This window comes from Cetorhinus maximus, chromosome 7 (genome assembly GCF_964194155.1).
Source record: "Cetorhinus maximus chromosome 7, sCetMax3.hap1.1, whole genome shotgun sequence".
Lineage (NCBI taxonomy): Eukaryota > Metazoa > Chordata > Chondrichthyes > Lamniformes > Cetorhinidae > Cetorhinus > Cetorhinus maximus.
The window spans coordinates 52,846,022-52,865,568 of NC_135885.1; the positions used below are offsets into that span (position 1 = coordinate 52,846,022).

At 41.6% G+C, this 19,547-nt stretch overlaps 2 protein-coding genes across 9 annotated transcripts in view; one reads left to right on the forward strand and one right to left on the reverse strand.

Moving 5' to 3' along the window:
* The window catches only part of atm (ATM serine/threonine kinase), a 173,695-nt gene extending 169,909 nt beyond the window's left edge, over positions 1-3,786 (reverse strand). For 5 of the 6 annotated variants that reach the window (XR_013577109.1, XR_013577110.1, XM_078545491.1 and 2 more), the window contains exon 1: positions 3,601-3,786. The gene's annotated coding sequence lies outside the window, so the exon portion shown is untranslated. The remainder of the gene's footprint in view (positions 1-3,600) is intronic. The other variant, XM_078545493.1, reaches the window with a different exon arrangement.
* Positions 3,787-3,879: 93 nt separating this feature from the next.
* The window catches only part of npat (nuclear protein, ataxia-telangiectasia locus), a 42,067-nt gene continuing 26,399 nt past the window's right edge, over positions 3,880-19,547 (forward strand). For 2 of the 3 annotated variants that reach the window (XM_078545497.1, XM_078545498.1), the window contains exons 1-8: positions 3,880-4,048; positions 8,374-8,492; positions 11,462-11,522; positions 12,726-12,798; positions 13,516-13,559; positions 13,890-14,144; positions 14,878-14,959; positions 18,606-18,717. In XM_078545497.1, coding sequence (XP_078401623.1) covers positions 4,012-4,048; positions 8,374-8,492; positions 11,462-11,522; positions 12,726-12,798; positions 13,516-13,559; positions 13,890-14,144; positions 14,878-14,959; positions 18,606-18,717 — 783 coding nt within the window. In that variant the 5' untranslated portion in view covers positions 3,880-4,011. The remainder of the gene's footprint in view (positions 4,049-8,373; positions 8,493-11,461; positions 11,523-12,725; positions 12,799-13,515; positions 13,560-13,889; positions 14,145-14,877; positions 14,960-18,605; positions 18,718-19,547) is intronic. The other variant, XM_078545499.1, reaches the window with a different exon arrangement.

Here is a 19,547-nt window from a genome sequence, read left to right on the forward strand (position 1 = left end):
TTGCAGAGATAATATTGTGAGGCAAACCGGGGGATGTTTAAACCCAAGAATGAAAAGTTTTTATTTAATTATTGGAGACAGGGAGCCAATGTGGGTAGGTGAGGAGTGATGGATGAGTAGAACTTACTGTAGAAAAGGATATATGCAACATGGTTTTGGACAAATTGGAGATTATGGCATTAGGAAGATCAGAGAACACCATAGTGAGCAATGAGTCTGGAGACCACAAAGGCATGTCTAACAGTTTCAGCACTGGAAGGGCTGAAATAGAAGAAAGTGGTCCTTGTGATGGAGAGGATGTGGAATTATATGCTCAAATTAAGGGAGCTGAGGTTGCTTGGTCTGACAATGGTGTGTTAAAAATGAGACCTCATTTTGACTCCTGAGGTAGTCCAATAAACACAGCCCCATTTGCTTAGTACAGGTCTGGACTTTCATTTTTATTAAACACAAATGCAATTCCTAACATTCCTCTAAAGCACATCTAAATCATTTTAGGCCCCAAGCATGGAATATCCTTCCTGAACCCTTCTACCATCTGTGAAATGTTTAATACCTCCCACTTTAAGTAATCTTTTGGTCACCTGTCCAAATATCTCCTTTATATGGCTTGCTGTGAAATTTATTTGATAACACTCCTGTGAAGTGCCTTGGGACATTTTATTATGTAAAAGATGGTGCCTGGCTGTTGTTGTTTGGGACCATGACGCCAGAAGCCAGGAAATGTTGACATTTTCTAATACGCTGGGAGCCTCCTCTCGGCGAAGGCAGACACAGACAACAAAATTCATCATTGCTTCCAATTTACCAGCTCAGCCTTCAGCCGACTGAGGAAAAGAGCATTTGAGGACCAGGATCTCAAACCTGAGACTAAGGCCATGGTTTACCGGGTTTCCTTACACGCCTAAATGCTTTAGAGATTTGGACAACCTACAGTAGGGATCTCAAAGCTCTGGAGAAATGTGATCAGCGGTGCCTTCCCAGGTCCTCCAAAGTGGATGGCAAGAAAGGTGGTCCAACAGCAGGGTCCTCTCTCAAGCCAACTTGCCCAGCATTGAGGCGCTAATCACTCAAAACCATCTCTGCTGGGTGGGACATGTCATTGGTATACACGACGACAGACTCCCGAACGATTGCTTTACTCAGAACTCGGTCACAGCAGGAGACTCCCGGGAGGGCAACCGAAACCCTTTAGCAATGTCCTCAAAACAATGCAGAATGCCGAACATCTCCGCCGATTCATGAGGTGGAATTTCATGCCCTCCCCCATGGCCAGTTTGGTGGCCAGGAAGGTGGGGGGCATGTAATCAGACAGGAGGGCAGCAGGTGGAGTCCCAGCTGCTTTCCCCACCTTCACCCTGATTAAGTCTGTGGTGGTCGATGGATGCCCTTGTGAATGAAAAGTTGTCTCAAGTGGTGTTCCACAGGGCTTGGTATTGGAACCCTTGCTGTTTGTATTATATATTAACAATTTGGACATGAATGTGGGGGGCACGATTGGGAAATTTGCAGATGACACGAAGATTGGCCAAGCAGTGGATAGTGTAGAGGATAACCATAATCTCCAAAAATGATATAGATGGGTTTGTGGAGTGGGCGATAAAGTGGCAGATGGATTTTAACATAGAGGAGTGTGAGGTCATACATTTAGGGAAGTCAAACAGTTACAGGGATTACAAAATAAATGGGAATATACTAAGAGGGGTAGATGAAGTGAGAGATCTTGGCGTACAAGTACACAGGTCCCTGAAGGCAGCAGTTCAAGTAGACAAGGTTGTAAAGAAGGAATATGGAATGCTCTCCTTCATTAGCAGAGGTATAGAATATAAAAGTAAGGAATTGTAGAAAACACTGGTGAGGCCACAACTGGAGTATTGTGTGCAGTTCTGCTCACCACATTACAGGAAAGACATAATAGCTCTGGAGAGAGTGCAGAGGTTTACAAGAATGTTGCCAGGGTTAGAAAAGTGTAGCTACGAGGAGAGATTGGATAGGTTGGGGTTATTTTCCTTAGGACAAGGAAGGCTGAGAGGTGACTTGATTGAGGTGTACAAAATTATGAGGGGAATAGAGTGGACAGGATAAAATTGTTTCTCTTGATGGAGAATTCTAGAACAAGGGGACATAGATTCAAGATAAGTGGCAGAAGGTGTAGCGGGGACATGAGGAAGAACTTTTTTACGCAGAAGGTAGTGGGTGTCTGGAATTCACTGCCCAAGTTGGTGGTAGAGGCAGAAACTCTGAACTCTTTTAAAAAGTACCTGATCTGCACCTTAAGTGCTGTAAGCTGCAGGGCTATGGGCCGGGTGCAGGAAGGTGGGATTAGAAAGGGCACCTGGGTGTCCTCAGGCTGGCATGGACAAGATGGGCCAAATGGCCTCCTTCTGTGCTGTAACTTTTCTATGGTTCTATGGAATACATGTCGTCAGCCTTACTCTCCTGCCAACAACGGAGACCCTTAAGTGGGTAATTAATGCCAACTTAAGGACCACATGCCACCACTACTGTTATGAATCCAGCAGTGGGTGGGAGGCTCGCCATGCAGGAAGCACAAGCAACCTGTATGGGATTGCTTGCAGGCTCCCAGAAGGCATCCCTCATTCAAAAGCAGTCAGTGTCTGATCCAGGGACCCAGCATTGGTATTGGGGGGGGGGGGCTACTGAGAGCCATCCTGCCCTTGCTGCCGACCCACCTCCCACCGTCACTTACCTGTGGCCTGGGATCCAGCAATGATACCAGGCCTTGGGTGGGTGTCATACCCACAATAGCCACTGCCCCCAGTGATGGTGCCATTCAAGAGAGCTGCCAGCCTCAGGCCTCGATCCCAAGGAAGACCCACCCCTGCCCACTCAATTGCCCAAGTGGCACTTCATTTGTTGGGCATTTCCTAAAAGGCAACGTGGAGCTCTCGCTGCCTCTTCAGCCAACAGGAGAGACACCACATCACTCCATTAATACCACCCAAGAAACTATGGCTCCTGATCAAACAAAATGGAGAAGGATCATTTGGGAAGGTACTGAACATAGAGAGACTGTTGGGAACACGCAGAGGCCATGTCAGAGAGAATGGAAAAACCTCCAAACAACCCATCTACCCGCCCCTCCAAACACCACCTGCACCACATGTAGCAGAGTCCGCAGATCCCACATTGTACATCTCAACCATCTCAGAACCCATGGAACAAGTCATCCTGGATCAAGAGGGACTGCCGAAGAAGGACAGTCCATCCCCTGGTCTTGGTTCTGGCGGGAAATCAGCGCCCGCCCTGACCTTCCGCACCCGCCGGCAGCAAAACCGAGCGAGCTTTCCGCAGACAATTAAAAGACGACAGCAAACCCGCAGATTGAAATCCTAAACACTCCCCGCGAATCAAATTGCAGGAGATTATTCATCTGCCACTGAGCACGACTCCCCATGTTATTCTAATCCAATCCCATCACCAGCGGACCTGGTCCAGATACAGCTTTTTAAATGTTGTCTCTCCCTCTGTCACCGACACTGCGCCGAGGCCGAGCGACAATCACAACGTGCCCGCCAAACAACCGCTGCAACTCCGCCATCGAAAGGCAGCATCACTTGGTCAGGGACAGGCACTCACAGAAACAAAACTCTGCACATCAACGTGGGCCCGAATCAAACTTTGTTTAAACCCGAGCTCCAGCCATGGATGAAGCGCATGAGAGTCGCTGCTGAAATTTACGTTAGAGGCGATTTACAGATGGAGACTTCCAACTCTGCTACCCGCCCCCCCCCGTTAACTATCGCGCATGCCCAGGAACAGCGCGGCACTCTGGGATTTGCAGTCCATTGAACTACAGCTCCCACAACAACACATCCCGTTTTAGCCTCACTTCCGCCGGAAGTAGAAGCGCGATCAGCGCAGTCTTGTTTTTACGCGCCATTTTCAGCTGGAAAGCGGCGTCTGATGTGATTGAGCCGCGAACACCGGAGGGAAGTCACCGGCCGCTCCTCCCGGCCATTCTCACATCCTGAGGCTAATTCCGCGATCATGCTGCTGCCTTCCGACATAGCGCGGCTTGTCCTGGGTAAGTGGGGCCTGGAGCTGGAGGCTGGCCGGTCTCACTGGGCGGTGCTGGGCCGCTGATGGGGGAACGCGTTAGACCGGCCGTGAACAGAGTTATTTGGCAGATTGAAGTGGGTGGGTCATCAGCCGCGCATTGACGAAAGTTTATTAATCGGTTAACTTTGATCGTAATTTATTCCAGGTTTCTTTAACATTTTTGTATCGTAAAATTGAATCGCAGTCAACGAAAGACGCGGGCGGGGGTGGGCACCACCTCGATTTAATGTTGGCAAATGTCTGGTTCTCTGACGTTTCACTTTCCTCTTGCCTAAACGGAGTGTCATTACCTGTAATTGACAGCCCCAGCTCTATGACATTGTGTTGACATTGCTTCACATGCTCTTGGAACATGGGTGAAATTGTTCTTAATCTGCTTCACAGGCCTTTTAATTCACCTATAAAGAATTAGGTGACAGCTTTGCTATTTACTTGTAAAGGAGGCATTACCTTAAATCATGGTATAGGTTGTTTTGTTTTTGTGTAAACGTATTCAAAATTGTGTTACAATTTGTGCCGGGTAGAATAATAGCTCCATTTCATTTCAGTTATTCTATGTGGAAAGAATTTCAGTTCCCTTGTCAGGTCCAATTCCATTAATGAGCTAGGCTGGCTGTTCAGATGTCTACATTCCCCTGGAATACTGTGGAGCTACTGGTATCAGTTATCAAATCATTGGTTCTGCAATTTGGCTAAGAGTTTACTTGATTCCTATTTTTCTTAACTGTTTGTCATTCTGGAGCTGCCTTGGTCATGAAAAGATCCAGCTTCCATTTTCTTTTCACACCTTGAGGTCCAGAAAGGCAATTTTTAATTGGCCTTGAAAACTATTTGGTCATTAAGCAACTCCATTTGGCAGATAATGGATATCAGAAACTCCTCATGATTGGCCGTCTTCAGCTATCCCTCGATTCGAGGATGGCACCTACTCATGGTCACGAGTTTCTGACATTGGCTTTCATGTGGCCAAGCAGAATGGTTTTCAACTTGAAGATCTTAGGACACATGGGGCAGGGTGTCCCACGAGGTAGTGGTATCAGGAGTGCAGGATTTGCTTCCTTTTTTGCTGCTGCTCTGCCTCATCATTAAGGTGTTTGGACTCAGCATGAGCAAGGTTGGTGGACAAGTCATCACCATTTTGAACAATTGATAGCAAGCTCCTTCCAGTCATTAATGTCAATGCTGCTGTACTTCAGAGAGAGCTTCATAGTATCTTTGAAGTATTTTCATTGTCCTCTCCTGGAATGTTGGCCATTTGAGAGTTGAGAAAACAAGACTTGACAGGGGAGATGCTTTTCAACCATCTGGAAACAGTGTCCAGTCCATCGTAGTTGATTTTGTAGAAGTTTCTGCCTGAATTCTTTTTGGAGTTGGCTTCAAGAAGGACACTAGCATTTGTTCAACTGACCTCCCATTGAATTCAGAGGATGTGGTGGAGGCATTGCGAATGGAATTTCTCCTGCGCTCTTATGTGTCAATGTTTCACAGTCCAGATCTCACCATAGTACCGGAGAGTGGTGACACAACTGTTCTGAGTCTCATGATTGGTACAGTGAGCAGCACAGTTGCCAAAATATGTAGTATAGTACCATCATCCCACGGATCATTGTATGGAAGCGCAATCAGTGTAAAGAGCCCTTGTTTTATTTATATTTTTCTCCTTAGGAAGAAAAAATGTACCTTTTGTTGGTATCCTTTTAGATGCAGTATGTAAAAGAAACAACGTGTGTTTATTTAGCTCCTTACATAACCTCAGATGCTCCAAGGCTATTTACTATGAGATACTTTGAAGCCTAGTTATTGCTGTAATGTAAAAGTATGCCAAATGGAGTGTACACATTAGGTCCCAGAAATAATAAGCTACTGATTAGAAAATCTGTTTTTAATGATGATGTCTGAAAGATAAGCAGATGTGAACGATCCCAATATCTAAGAGAGCAGGTGAGTTTTTGGTTTAACATCTCATTTGAAAGATGGCAACTACAAAAGTATAGTGCTCCCACAGATTTGTGCCAGCCTAGATTATGTGCTCATGTCTTTGAAATAGGACTTGAGGTTGAATCTTCTGTTTCTGAGGTGAATGTTCGACCACTGCGACAAGCTTGACTAATACCATGACAGTGACTGTGGTTTGAAGTATTTTCTATGTATAGAGAGATCTGATAAGATACCAGATACTTGCAATTTCTTTCTCTTGCTCCTATATTGCAATCTTGCACTGAATTTTTAGATTTCTTTGAAGTTCCAAGACTGTTATGGTTGTTGATCTAGATTCATGCACCAAGAAAAACTCCTGATTAGATTTCTGCATATGTTAACAGAACTATAAGTATCTAGTGATGGGTTTCAATTAAGTTGTTGTAGTGAATAAAATGGGACAGTATTGCGTGGCCAACTCCTGCTCCTATTCCTTTTATCCTTATTGGACATTGCTGCAGTGCACTGTGGAAGAAATTGACCCTGTGTATTTTAATGTCGTTCAATATGCCTGTTCCATGTTCATTCTAATAATAAATGTAGCAAATTGCTCTCTCCAGTGTAGTACCAATTTGGAAGAAAAACATGTACCGTTGAACTACTGGATTACTTTTCTCAGCTCAAGTGAACATAATACAAAAAGTTCATGCTGACTCAAATTCTACTGACAATATTTTTAAGTTTCTGTCTCATAGGAAAGTGTTATTTGAACTATGTGGTGCGAGTAGTTTATATCAGAAGTATATCCAAAATGATCTTTAACGAGAGGGAATGGCACATTGTACAGCGTTTGCATTAATGCAACATGTAGTAGATTATTTCTACCCCACACAAAGCAATAAGGCACACTGGGAGATCTGTAAAGGATAGAATGTTCATCATTAACGTCCCAGGGAATGAGTTCCTTCGAGCTCTGCCATCCTGCAAAGATGCTGAACAGATATTGGTGCAAAGGCTGGTGTAGGCTCAGCATATGGTGGACTGAGGAATGAGAGGAGTCAGTGGCCAGTGAGATCTTGAGGTGCGAGTGGGATTGCAGCAATTGGTGACAGCTTAGGGTCCTACTAGGTTCCTGCTTTAGAAAGCTTTACATTATTGAAAAGCAGTATTTATGGTATAAAGAAAATGTGTTTGGCCCCACCCCATGTAACCCACCAGGCATGGAGATAGTTCGATGCATGACACAGCACCAACTGCTGTGCCCTTTCTTCTGAATGTTGTCAGCCTAATTTTGCTAATAAAATGGTCTAATATGTAACAAGCTCCTAAAGAATGATACTTTCTCTTTTTTTGTTTGAGGAGTGGTAGACTTGCCTACTAACACCTGCCCTTCCAAACAAGCACATTTACTGAAGCTTATCACAGCTAGCTTGAAAAGAGGAATTTTTTCCTATATAGAAGTGTGGCTGAAAGATTTGTAAAATGGTATTAATTCTGAATTTCCTTCATCCGACTTTTCTTTAATGGGATGTGGGCATTGCTGGCAAGGTCACCATTTGTTGGCGATTAAAACAAAAGCAAACTACTGTGGATGCTGGAAAACTGAAATGAAAACAAAAAATGCTGGTAAAACTTAAAGTCCGGATTATAAAGCTTGTCTCAGTAATGGTAACCATCAAATTATCATCGATTGTCATAAAAACCCACCTGTTCACTAACGTCCCTTAGGGAAGAAAATCTACTGCCCTTACCTGGTCTGGCCTATATGTGACTCCAAATCCACAGCAATGTGGTTGACTCTTCAGAAATGGCCTAGCAAGGCAAGCCAACCATTAGGTTCAAGGACAATTAAGGGTGGGCAACAAATAAAACCAGAACATACAGGAAAAACTCAGCAGGTCTGGCAGTATCTGTGGAGAGAGAAACAGATAACGTTTCAAGTCATATTGGACTCGAAGTGTTGCCCATCCCTATTTGCTCAGCCATTTCAGAAGAGTCAACGATATTTCTGTGGACCTGGAGTCATATGTAGGCCAGACCAGGTAAGGATGGCAGATTTCCTTTCCTAAAGGACATTAGTGAACCAGATGTTTTTTTTTTACAACAATTGATGATTACCGAAACAATTCCAGATTTTATTGAATTTAATTTTATGGGATTTGAACTCATGTTCCTAGATTATTAACCTGGGCCTCTGGATTACTAGACCAGCGACATTACCACAGCGCCACTGTCTTCCCCCTATACGTTTATAGTAAAATGCTCAGTTATTTAACTGTTAAAATATCTGTGCAGCAGCTTGCGTGTTAAAATATCATATCGCTTTCTGTATAGATCAGTGAGAAATTGAACTTTATTCTGCTTGTCTTATAGGCTACCTGCAGCAAGAAAAGCTTTCTAATACTTGCAGAGCCTTTATATTGGAAAGTGGTGACCTAAAGGAATATGCGGAACACAGTACTGAAGATGGATTGGTTCCTGCTTGTTTACTGGTACAGTATGCATTATATGATTTCTGAGCATTATAAAGTATCTTTATTCTGTACTTGGTAGGAATACAAGTCCCATTAGAGAACTAAAAGGTTCAGCATACTTCCCATGTAATGAGTGAGACTGTGGAGTTTTACTACAGCACCCAGATAAGACTCGGACTTAAGACGCTTTCAAATGTCAGGGCACATGAGGCAAATAAAGATGTGCTTATGTCTGTTTCCATGGTTTTTTTTTCCTGGAACAGGCCTTCCAGTTCGTCGCCGGAGGTTATAGCTTGAGGGGTGCCACTTCACATCAAGCATGGTTTACCAGGAGACGATCTTACTGCCTGCCATAGGCATATTGGAAGGATATACAGGTTGATAATTAACCTGGTTTGGCCACATTACGAATGCACCATCCGTGGCCATTGTCCTCAAACTCTGAGCTTCTGGCTCAGAGGCAGGGATGCTACCCACTGTGCCACAAACCTTTCCCATCCCAATAAGGGGAGGGACGAAACACTCCATGGCGCAATCCCTGGAGATTATGAATAAAGATCCAGGACTTATTACTCAAACTGATATGTGGGAGCAGCATGTTTATGATAGCTGTATAAAGCTGACCTGTCACTTTTTCCCAGTGGGTAAAATCCTTGTGATGGGCGGAGACAGCACAAACTGTATACTGCAGCTTTTCAAGTGTGCAGTTTCACCTACGAGTTTTTTCTTATTTGCAAGTTCATTAAATGTGTTCACACTGGAGAAACAACATCCTGCTATCAGGCATTAATTTTTCCTAATTTGAACCTGTGTGTTCTCTTGTCCTATTCTCACACTTCAGTTTGAAGTAATATTCTGAACTTACCTTTTCCATTCTTTTACTATCTTATCTGCTTCTAAAGGTCAACTTTCCCATATCTCCTTTCCAGGCTTAAAAACCCAAGTTCCTCCAGTATTTCCTCATATCTCAATCCTCTCAAAGTGGGGATTAGTCTCATGGTGCTTCAAGTCTCTCCTTTGATTCTCAGTGACCAGAGCTGGATACAGTATTTGAGATACTCTGATTAAAACAATATACAGTTTCACCATGCCTTGCTCTGAACTACATTCTACTATTTTGATTATAAAGAGCAACCGTCTTATCAGTTTTGATTGCTGTTCTACTTTGGGTGATCTGCTAAAACTGCTAGGTCATTTCAGTTTATTGGTGGTCTCAGCATCATTCATGGAGTGTGTGTGTGCTGTACATTCTGTCCTTCATATGAGCTATACTTTACTATAACAACATTGAATGTTACTTGCATATTATACTGGCACATTTTGTCCAACTTGTTTTATATTTTCTGATCTGCCACTTTGGCTCTACCGCCCCTCTCAGTTATATATTATCTGTAAATTTTTAGTTGGTTTCTGAATCAAGCCTCAAACCTGTGTAATCAGATCTGCATTTGTGATGATGAGGTTAACAATACTTAACTAGCACTATCAATCATTCATTAGTTCGATTTATGATTTCACGCAGTTGAAATTTGTGCAAGTAAAGATTTCTGTGAAACTTGAATTATCTGAAGTATTTATATATGATTGATATGCTGTACTGTACTAATTACATTTCTGCTGGTATGATGTGTGTATGTTATTTATGCAGCCAATTGCTATATTTTGAGGGAAAGCACTGTGCAAGGTGTATGCACAGGGACCTGTCGAAGTTTGTGAAAAAGCTGTAAAACCAAGCTCATGTCATTCATCATGAAAATTGTTCACCTATCATCTCCACAACAAGTACAAACTGAGTTGTGGTACAATTTTTATGTTAAATTTTTATAATGCATGCAAAATCCAGATTTTGTAAGAGGGAGAAATTGTGCAAAATAGTAACAAAATTGGAATAGTAAGTATACTATGTGACTTCAATTGAAGGAATGAATTGTTTTATCAACTAAAATATGAACCATAGGGCTAGATTTAATGGCCCTCAGCCAGCAAGTTTAAAGGCGGGCGGGGAGGATGCGGGCTTGTAAAATGCAGTCAGCAGGGGGCAGAATTCTCAGCCTCAGCCAATTAAACTCCGCCGAATGTAAAATGGCTGCAGGAGAGCTGGCTTTTTGGTGGGAGGGCTCCCGACCAACTGCTTTTAGCTTGTGGCGGGAGGGTAGGGTGGTGCGCAGGGCATTCTTTAAAATCCAGCCCATAGAATCGTACAGCACAGAGGGAGGCGATGCAGCTCATGTCTCTTTGAAGGGCTATCCAAATAGTCCCACTCTCCTACTCTTTCCTCAGCACCCTTTCAGACAACAGATTCCAGATCATGACAGATTGCTATTTTAAAAAAAACCTTCATTTCCTCTATTTTAAATCTACTTCATGTAAGTACAATATTTTAGTATGCACTATTTGGGGCTCTGCTTTGTGGCCTATGACAGATGGTGCTGTGTCACCCCACTCCCTGTCTGTCCTCGCCCTTCCACACTTCCAGTGAAGCTTAATATAAGTTCAAAGAACAGCATCTCATCCTTCAGTTAGGCACTTACAACCACCTTAATCCTACATTAAGTTCAGCAATTTCAGATCATAACCACTACCCCGATTTTTTTTTTTCTGACAGCATCTTTTAGTGATTATTCTTAATCTAGTTCATCTTTTGTTTCTTTAATTGTTCCAGCACTGCCATCCCTTTTTGTTATTTAATCTCTCCTGCCCTTGACCCTATCATAGAATTGCCTTTTTGTTCTTCCCCATCTTCCCTTTTCCCTGCTTCTGTACTTAAAACATTTTGCATCTCTAACTTCTTCCAGTTCTGAGGAAAGGTCATCCATCTGAGACATTTAACTCTGTTTCTCTCAGCATAGATACTGCTTGATCTGCTGGCTATTTCCTGCATTTTCTGTTTTTCTGCACTTTTTTTTAGATTGGTTGCAATAGTGTAACTGAAATTCTCGTTTTCATGTTTTAAATTGCTGATTAACATTGAATTAATTCTCTTTCAGTCACTTTTTGGAAAAAACTTGAAAACCATTCTTAATGAATATGTGATTATGAAAGCAAGAGGTAAGTATACTATGTGCTCGGTGTTCTAGGATTATATGACAGCATTTTCTCAAATATCTGATCGTAAACTTTGGCCAATAAACTCATCTGCAATCTTGGTTTGTATAGGTAGTACAAAAAAAATGAAAAGCATACCTCACCTCACCATCAACCTCCAATGGCTCTTTGTTGCTCAACTGAGTGGGGTTGCTCTCACTTGGTTTCAGTCTTAGCTATCCAATTATACCCTGAACATTTCTAATAGTGGGTTTTCTTCCCATCCCTAAGGATCCATCCAGGACTGGTTGTCTAACACACAGTCTTGGATAAGTTGCAATTTGCTACGGTTAAACATCGGGGTGGCCAAAGTTATGTCTTCACCCCACCCCCAAAAGATGCCTCTGACCTCCTGTGAATCCCTCAGTTGAGTAAGTGAAAGGGAGGAGGGTGGGAAGAAGAACAAAAGGGAAGGTCTATGATAGGGTGAAGGGCAGGACAGATAAAATGCCAAAAAGTTTCATGGAGCAAGACCAAACTGAGTGATAATGGGATAAGAAAAGAAACAAACAATTTGTCTAGAGGAGGTGTGAATGGCAGGATCCTAAAAAGTTGCCATCAGAAAGCAAAAAAGGTAATGAGAGAGAAATGGAGGAAAAGAAACATCTGCTCCTTTAGCATGGTGTCCATTTTTGCCATTGGTTATGTTTCTGTGCAGCATCTTGGATTCTTTGTCTGTTAGTGCCTTACAAGTAGATGCCTAGAGGTGAGTTCAGTTTCTTGTGTGCAAGATTAATCAGGTGAGAGGTTATTTGGATGACAGTTCTGAAAAGTTAGTCTGCTTTCTAAATATAGTTCTAATGTATACTTTATCATTTCTCTGTTGTAATAGGTTTCAAAGCATAACTGACCTTGTAGGGTTAGTTCCACCCTTTGACATCAAGACCAAGGTGTAATACATTATACCAAAAGTATAGCAAATGGCATGAGGAATTAGGGAAGGTAAAAATGTAACTTGTACCTTAACATGAGGCAAGAATGAAGAAGTTCTTACTCCAGCACCTTCATAATAGAGCTTTGACTTGGTTTAATCAGCGGGCTGTGTGCTGAATTCATTGTTCAGTAGTAGACACTTAGGTCCAATATCTTAGTGTAAGTGACCTAGTTTCTTATGGCAAAACTGAATTATATTCTTCTTTTCCCTGTTTCTCTTTTCCCCTTTTCTAGATTCAATGCCAGAAGCACCTGCAGTGTTGCCATCCTTGTGGAGGAAATTGGAGTACACGCTTTCTCAAATTAGGTAATGAAGTCGTCATCTAGACTGATACTAGTTATTATTTTGCAAATGGACTAATGGCAATTAGAAGCCTCCAACACTTAGGATGTCTGAATAAAACTAGTTATTCTCTTAATGCTGAAATGGAATACTTCCCCATCTCAGGCATGTAGTGTTCGCACAAGTATTCTCCTGTCAGGTGTAGGATTGTTAAATGCAAACTAAAGCTCCCTTTACTCTACCCCAATCTCACGACTGTACTTCCATCCTCAATGCAATAATTTGCATGTCCCATAACCAGGCATCCTCTGTTCTTTCTGCGTGGAGTTAGCATCAAGTTATGGGGTAATCCATACGCACCAGGAGCTGCATTGAGATCAGCCAAACTGGTATGGCAAGAGGAACATTTAAAGGAGAACCCAGGTTCGAGAACTAAAAGGCAACTGCATGTCCACTGTCCCAGGAATGTATCCTGAATGTAAAAGTATTCTTTCCTCATGACCCCTTCCTCCCAAATATACTTGTATTTGTGAAGATCTGTTTTGTCAGGTTTTGCAGCTAGAGCACTCCCTTGATAGATGCAGCAGGTCTTTGGTGAGTGAGTTGATATTCTTCTTAGTTCAGATCTCCAAAGCAATTTCAAAATACTGTACTGAATTGAACCTGAAATGTAATGATTAACTTTCTTTGCTGTTTCTTGATTATTCATGTTCCTAACTGGTGTATTTATTTCACTTACAGGAGTTTGCAACAGGGCTCTGTGGCACTGGCTACAAACCAGAGAGGTATTTTTTATAAAAAAAAGTATTTTGTATGAAATAATTTTGGATATATCTATGAATAGCCAAACTTCTTTAATATTCCTTGCTCTCATTTCTCTGCCCTTACGTCACTCAAATCAGTTCCTACATTAACCTTTTGCTGCAAAATATAGGGAGTTGTAGTTAACTGTAAATGACTTGGACTTTTCTATTGTGTCTTTTCTGTGCAGATGAATGCTGAAATATTAAACTTTTTGAATGTTTATAAAATTCAGTACTAATTTCACAGCAATTTATACTTTGCCGAGGAATATTCAATTCCCTTTTTTAAAAAAAAAATCTTTTTTTCTATAGCTCGCACAAAAAATGCTTTAAGTGAATTAAGACGACGAGGAAATTATTCTTCAAGGCAGGTGGCGAGAGCTAACTCCAGCCTTTTGTCGATTTCTCCACAAACTGAGCAGAGGATTATTAAACCTCTGTCAGCAAACCCAATTGTAATAACACACAGCACTGGAACCAGTCCAGTTATCCCACAGCCTCGACCCGATGTTTGTGCAAACCAGATTCGTTCACAAGACCCTAGTCGGCCTGCTGCTAACCCAAGTGGTGAGTAGGTTCATTGGGATTGAAAATTTTAGCTCTGGATGGAACAAGCTTGATTGGTAGTTGAGCTATCTATAATGGGGAAGTCAGCGGTTGCTTCCTGATCTATTCTAAGTTGGCTGATTTTGGGTGAGGTGGTGCAAGGGATTTCGGATAGTCTTCATGCCCATGAGCTAGACAGTCGAAAGTCAGAAAAGGTTCCCACTTCTGATGACCATTCAGTGATTCCTGCTGGAAGTAGCTGGGTGTAATTAACTGATGAGAATGAGTTTGAATTGGTTATGATAAGATCTGTAGTTGAATGTATCCATGCTAGCCATTTTTTTGCAGTCATGTTGCCTGCTTGTCACTTTTTGCTATTGGGGTAGAGGCACACATCAGTTATCGCTTATAGGATGGATACAATTTTAAACTTCGATGAACTGTGTTACATTTCTTGAACTTTTACTCCTCTAATGCTGAAAATGGCACATAAGGGCTTAATTCCCAAAGCTGCATGCAACATTTTTTCAACAAAGCATTTCTAAGTAATTAGTCTGAGTTATTTATCTTCTTTGGGGACTACTAATTATAATCGCAGCTCTCTTGTATTATTGTTGGGGATGCCACGCTTGATGCTCAAGTTAGGTGCTCTGCTGTGTGGAATGCGAAAGCAAAGCAGAGATGAACAATTTGTAGTGTGGTTTGGGGGATGTGGATTTGTGTTGATGAAAAGAGGTGTTTTGTTTTTGTTTAGGTGATGTTCTTCATATTGTTGTTCCTGGACCTTGTGACCGAAGGCTACAACCCGAACACATTTCACCAGGGAAACGGAAATGGTAAATGAGTAGTGAGTGGAAAACCTTAAATTGAATCAGATCATGTTGAAGTTATGTTGAAATGTCACTTAGCAAATTCCATGTTTTGATATAATCTGCTTATACAAGTGAGGTTAAATTTCTTGGCAATGTGCTTTGTTTACAAATGTCTGCTTTCCCCATGTGTGCTAATATGTCCTGATGTCTACAGAGGTCAAGATACTTTGTATAGTGGAGGATTGGTCAAGATCTGAACTTCACTTCCACAAATGTAGTAAATTGATGCACTAGAATAAACTGAAACAAATGAGTTAAACAGCAGAAATGAGCTGGAGACCTAGTTTGGCCATTGGTTCTGAATATGTGAAATTCCATCTTTTTTATCTGTGACTCTGTTTGTAATTGGGGAAACTGTTTTCCTGTGGATAAGTTAAATTTTATTTTTATTATATGATTACAGGATTTTTCTGCATTTTACCACTTTTTTTGGTTGCATTCTCTCCTTCCATGAATGCTTTCTGTTTCTCAGAACAGTGTCTATATCGTTGCCCTGTATTTTTTGACCCAGACTTTTTTTTCTCTTTACCTCGTTTGTCCATTTCACTCAACCTGTCGTATCTATGCCACACACTTTCCTCTTTACTGCTTTCTGTCTCTGCTTTATTACTCTCCTAGAATCAGGCCTGCTGTGTCTCTGGGCTGCAAGCTAGTTAAAGCTAGCACCGAGTGGAAAACCCCGAGAGAGACTGAGCAAGAAGCTGTGAGCTTATTGGAGGGAGTAATGGGTGGGCAATGAGAGACTGTCTTTGGTCTGCTGTACATGCGTCCTTCTTGGATTGAATCCTAGATTACAGATGCACTGTTACCTGTCTGTTTCAGGATTGCACTGATGGGATGGGTGTGTTTGATTGTTCTGTTTTTGCAAATTACTGAGTTTATTGTTGGAGGTAAATACTTGGATGACTTGAGTTGTCATGGCAACTGTGAGACAATTGTTTTTGATAGCATGTGATTGCCTATTGCTGCTACAGAGATTGGTTTCAGGTTGAGATGTGATTTAGCCAAAATACTTCTGTGAATTAATGTAGGCACAATACTTTGAATAATATATAGTCTTGATCATTGCTGTTGTGATACGTTGTGATATGTTGCCTACGTGAAGCAAAGTATGTAACACACGGAAAGCCTTAGTACTGTTAGCAGTGTACTACAAATTGAAATGTAAGTGCATTCTGCTGTTAAAATACCAATCTGTTAGAAATACGGTATGGAACACAGAGAGAGGTTGTGATTGTAGTGTCAAAAGGCATAGGCCCATTTCAAATTGACTTCTTTGTTTCTGTTAAATTGTTTTAGGGTGAAGTGCACGATTTTTACAACTGTTATGAGCTTATTTAAAAATAACAGGGCCAAAATTACAAAGCACTAAGCTATCCTTATAAAATTATAATAAGTATAGTATCTTTTGTATTTTATGCAATACCCCCTTTTTATATTTTATTCATTTTCACATAACACTTTAAAATTTGCCTTTCTCTTTGAGATTATGTTTAATGCTGGTCTTCCGCAAGTACTGAAATGCTTTCTTTAACGTTTTCTCTGTCACACTCACGCCATGTTTTGCTATGATATTTTTTATAATGTTTTTATGTGCTTTTCTATAAATTTTGCTTTCCGCTGATTTGATCCTTTGCACATGTTTTCGACAGAATTCCACGGACCCAATTTTCTGGGGTTTGTCACATTTTAAATTTTGTCGGAGAGTTTCCAATAGGATTTCCATCTCTAATGGTAGTTCACCAGTGGTGGGCTGAATTGATTGAAAGTTACTTCAAAGGTCTCTTGCACCTGCCACAGTGTAGCTAGGCTTGTGGCTTTTTCGAGCACAAAGGTGTGATGTTTTATTTAAATTTTGCCTTCAATTCACTTTAACTCATGCAATCAATCATTTTGTACTCAGCAATGCAGGCTAAAGTGACTCAGCAGATTTTTAAAAGGCCCACGCTCTGATGATATAACAATTGTTGGACGGCAGTAATTACTTGTGTCCCTAGCGCCCAGTGCAGCTGTCTGCTCTCAGCTTGCCAATTGGGTCTCAACTGTGACTTTTCACTCCAATCCAGCTCTGAGCTGTGGCAGGTTGCCCTGTTGTTTCCTAACCTATACAGGATAGCTGCTGCAAACCATTTTCTCCAAATCTGCCACTAGCTCTGTTTTGGGGGAATAGCTTTGGGTTCAGGCTGCTGACAAGGAAGGGTAAATGGGTCCGTGCTTTTGTTATCTCCAGATTCAACTATTCCAATGCTTTCCTGGTACATCTGCCATCTCCCATCCTCCAAAAATTTAAACTGCTTCAAAACTCCACTCTGACCAGCAGTGGCCCCAGTCTCCCCACACCTTGAATTTAAAAATTCTCATCCTGATATTCCAAATCCTCCATGGCTTCATTTCTCTCATTTCCTCTAGACCTACAATCCTCTGTGAGCTCTTCATTCCTCTAACTCTGGCCTCTTGTCCACCTTGCACTCCCTTCATCCCATTATTGGTGGCCGTGCTTTCAGCCATCAATGTCCTAAACTCTGGAATTCTCTCCACCAAATTATCCTTTTAAGAGACTCCTTAGAGCCTATATATTGAATTAAACTTTCAGTTGCCTGTCTTCATATCTCTGTTTTTTAATTCTATACCACAGAATTGTTTTTGGTAGAATGTGATTGCTTGTTGTTACAGCTCGGTGTCAGTTTTTGTCTGATATAAACATAAGTTGCTGAGGGGGCAAGAAAAGGGATTGAAGTATATGGGAGATGGGAGGAAAAAGCAAGAGGAACGGTGTGGGTAGGGAGGTAATGGAAAGGGGGAAACCAGGTATAATGGAGTGCACAGGAATGATGGGAAGGGGAGTAGATAGATGGGAGCAGTGGACAAGGGCGATGGATTTAGTAAGTAATAAAGTGAGATGAAAGGATACAGGAGACAAGGAAATGCAAAGGGAAATATGGGTACGGAAGGGGAGGGCAGGAGAAAAGATGTGTTGATAATATTGACCAGACAGGAATAGATGCAAGGTGCAAACAACAAGGCAGTGGGTGGCCTTCAATGTTCTCCGCCCTAGTCCTCAAAAATACAACCTCAATCTCATCTGTTTAACCATCCCAGATCTTTCACCTACACAAACATCACCAGTCTTCTCTAAAACAATAACCATCTTTCCTTTGACATCTGTTTTTGCCCTAGTCATACTCTATTAGCTGAACCAATTGTCAAGTGTGTATATTATTTGAAAATCCTGTGCTGGGTGTTCTTTCAAGACCGTCACAAAACGCATGTGAGGGCGATAGATGGCAAGATATTATGCCTGGTTTAAAGTGGCAACTATCAGACCAATGCAAGACAAAACTATTTCATGTTTGTCACATGTCACTTCCTACAGGGTATATCTAAACATTGCACTTCAAAGAACAAGCCAGGTTAGCACCTAAAAATCACAGCCATACTCCAGGCCCCAGAGTCCTGGTGAGCGACAGCTGGAATCGTTAACTTTGACATGTCAATTAATGCCATTCTATCCTACATTGAAGAAACTTGCATTTCTTTATAATTTTGGTATGCTGTACATTTGAGCTGTATTAATGACTTCGTAAAAGATTTGATTTATTTTTGATTTTAGTGATTCCCCTCGCAAAAGAGGTAGCTTTGTATCGGGACAGAATTCAACTTCTAGAAGTGTGGAGAATGAAGTGGAAGAAAGCCAAGTAGAAATTGCTGTTGAAAGTTTTCCAGTAAGTACAAGACTAGACAAGTGTCCAAAGACTGCTTTGCCTGCTATAATTCTGCTTATCCTAAAGTCTGAGGTGATGCAGTCAAGTACTTATATTCAGCTGGCGTGCCTGAGGGAGAAGCATAGCCAGTTAGACTTTCAAAAGAGGACATAGAACTGCAAAGGAGGAAATTCCATCCAATACCAACTTCCGCAGAATGACATTTATAAGTCCTGAGGTCGTGCTTGTGCTTCTGCCCTACCAAGTGAAGATTTCGGGAGTTAATAACTGATGGAAGAGTTTTACTTTATTCCTCTTGCTGTTTTGGAGTTGAGTAATTTTGCAAAAGTTGAATGCTGTCTGTCCCCTACTAAACTCCTGAAGGCAGCTGGGAGTGATTTTAAATTGAAAGATAACTTTATTAAAATGGTTAACCTTATATTATTGGCTTCTCCTAGTAGTTGGTGGATAAATACAGAATAATCTGGTATTGAACCATATGGATCAAAGAGTCTATGGTTCAGGCCCTACCATATGCTGTTAGTTAGCTTCAGTCAGTCTTGCTGTCAACTGAACTGGTGACTTTGATTCCAGCTAGGAAAGGGTGAACAGGGAAAGGAATTGGCCTAGGTTTTTGCAGCTAATCACAATTGGAAATAATATGTTGGCCATACTAAAAAGTCACCTATGAAGCTGTCAATATTGTTTAAATATCACTATCCTTACTTGGTCTGCCCTACATGTGACCAATTGGCTGACTCTTAATCATTTTGTGAAGTGACCTAGCAAGCCATTGAATTGTAGAAGAGGGACCATCGTGACCATTCAGGTTAACTTTGGCCGGACAACAA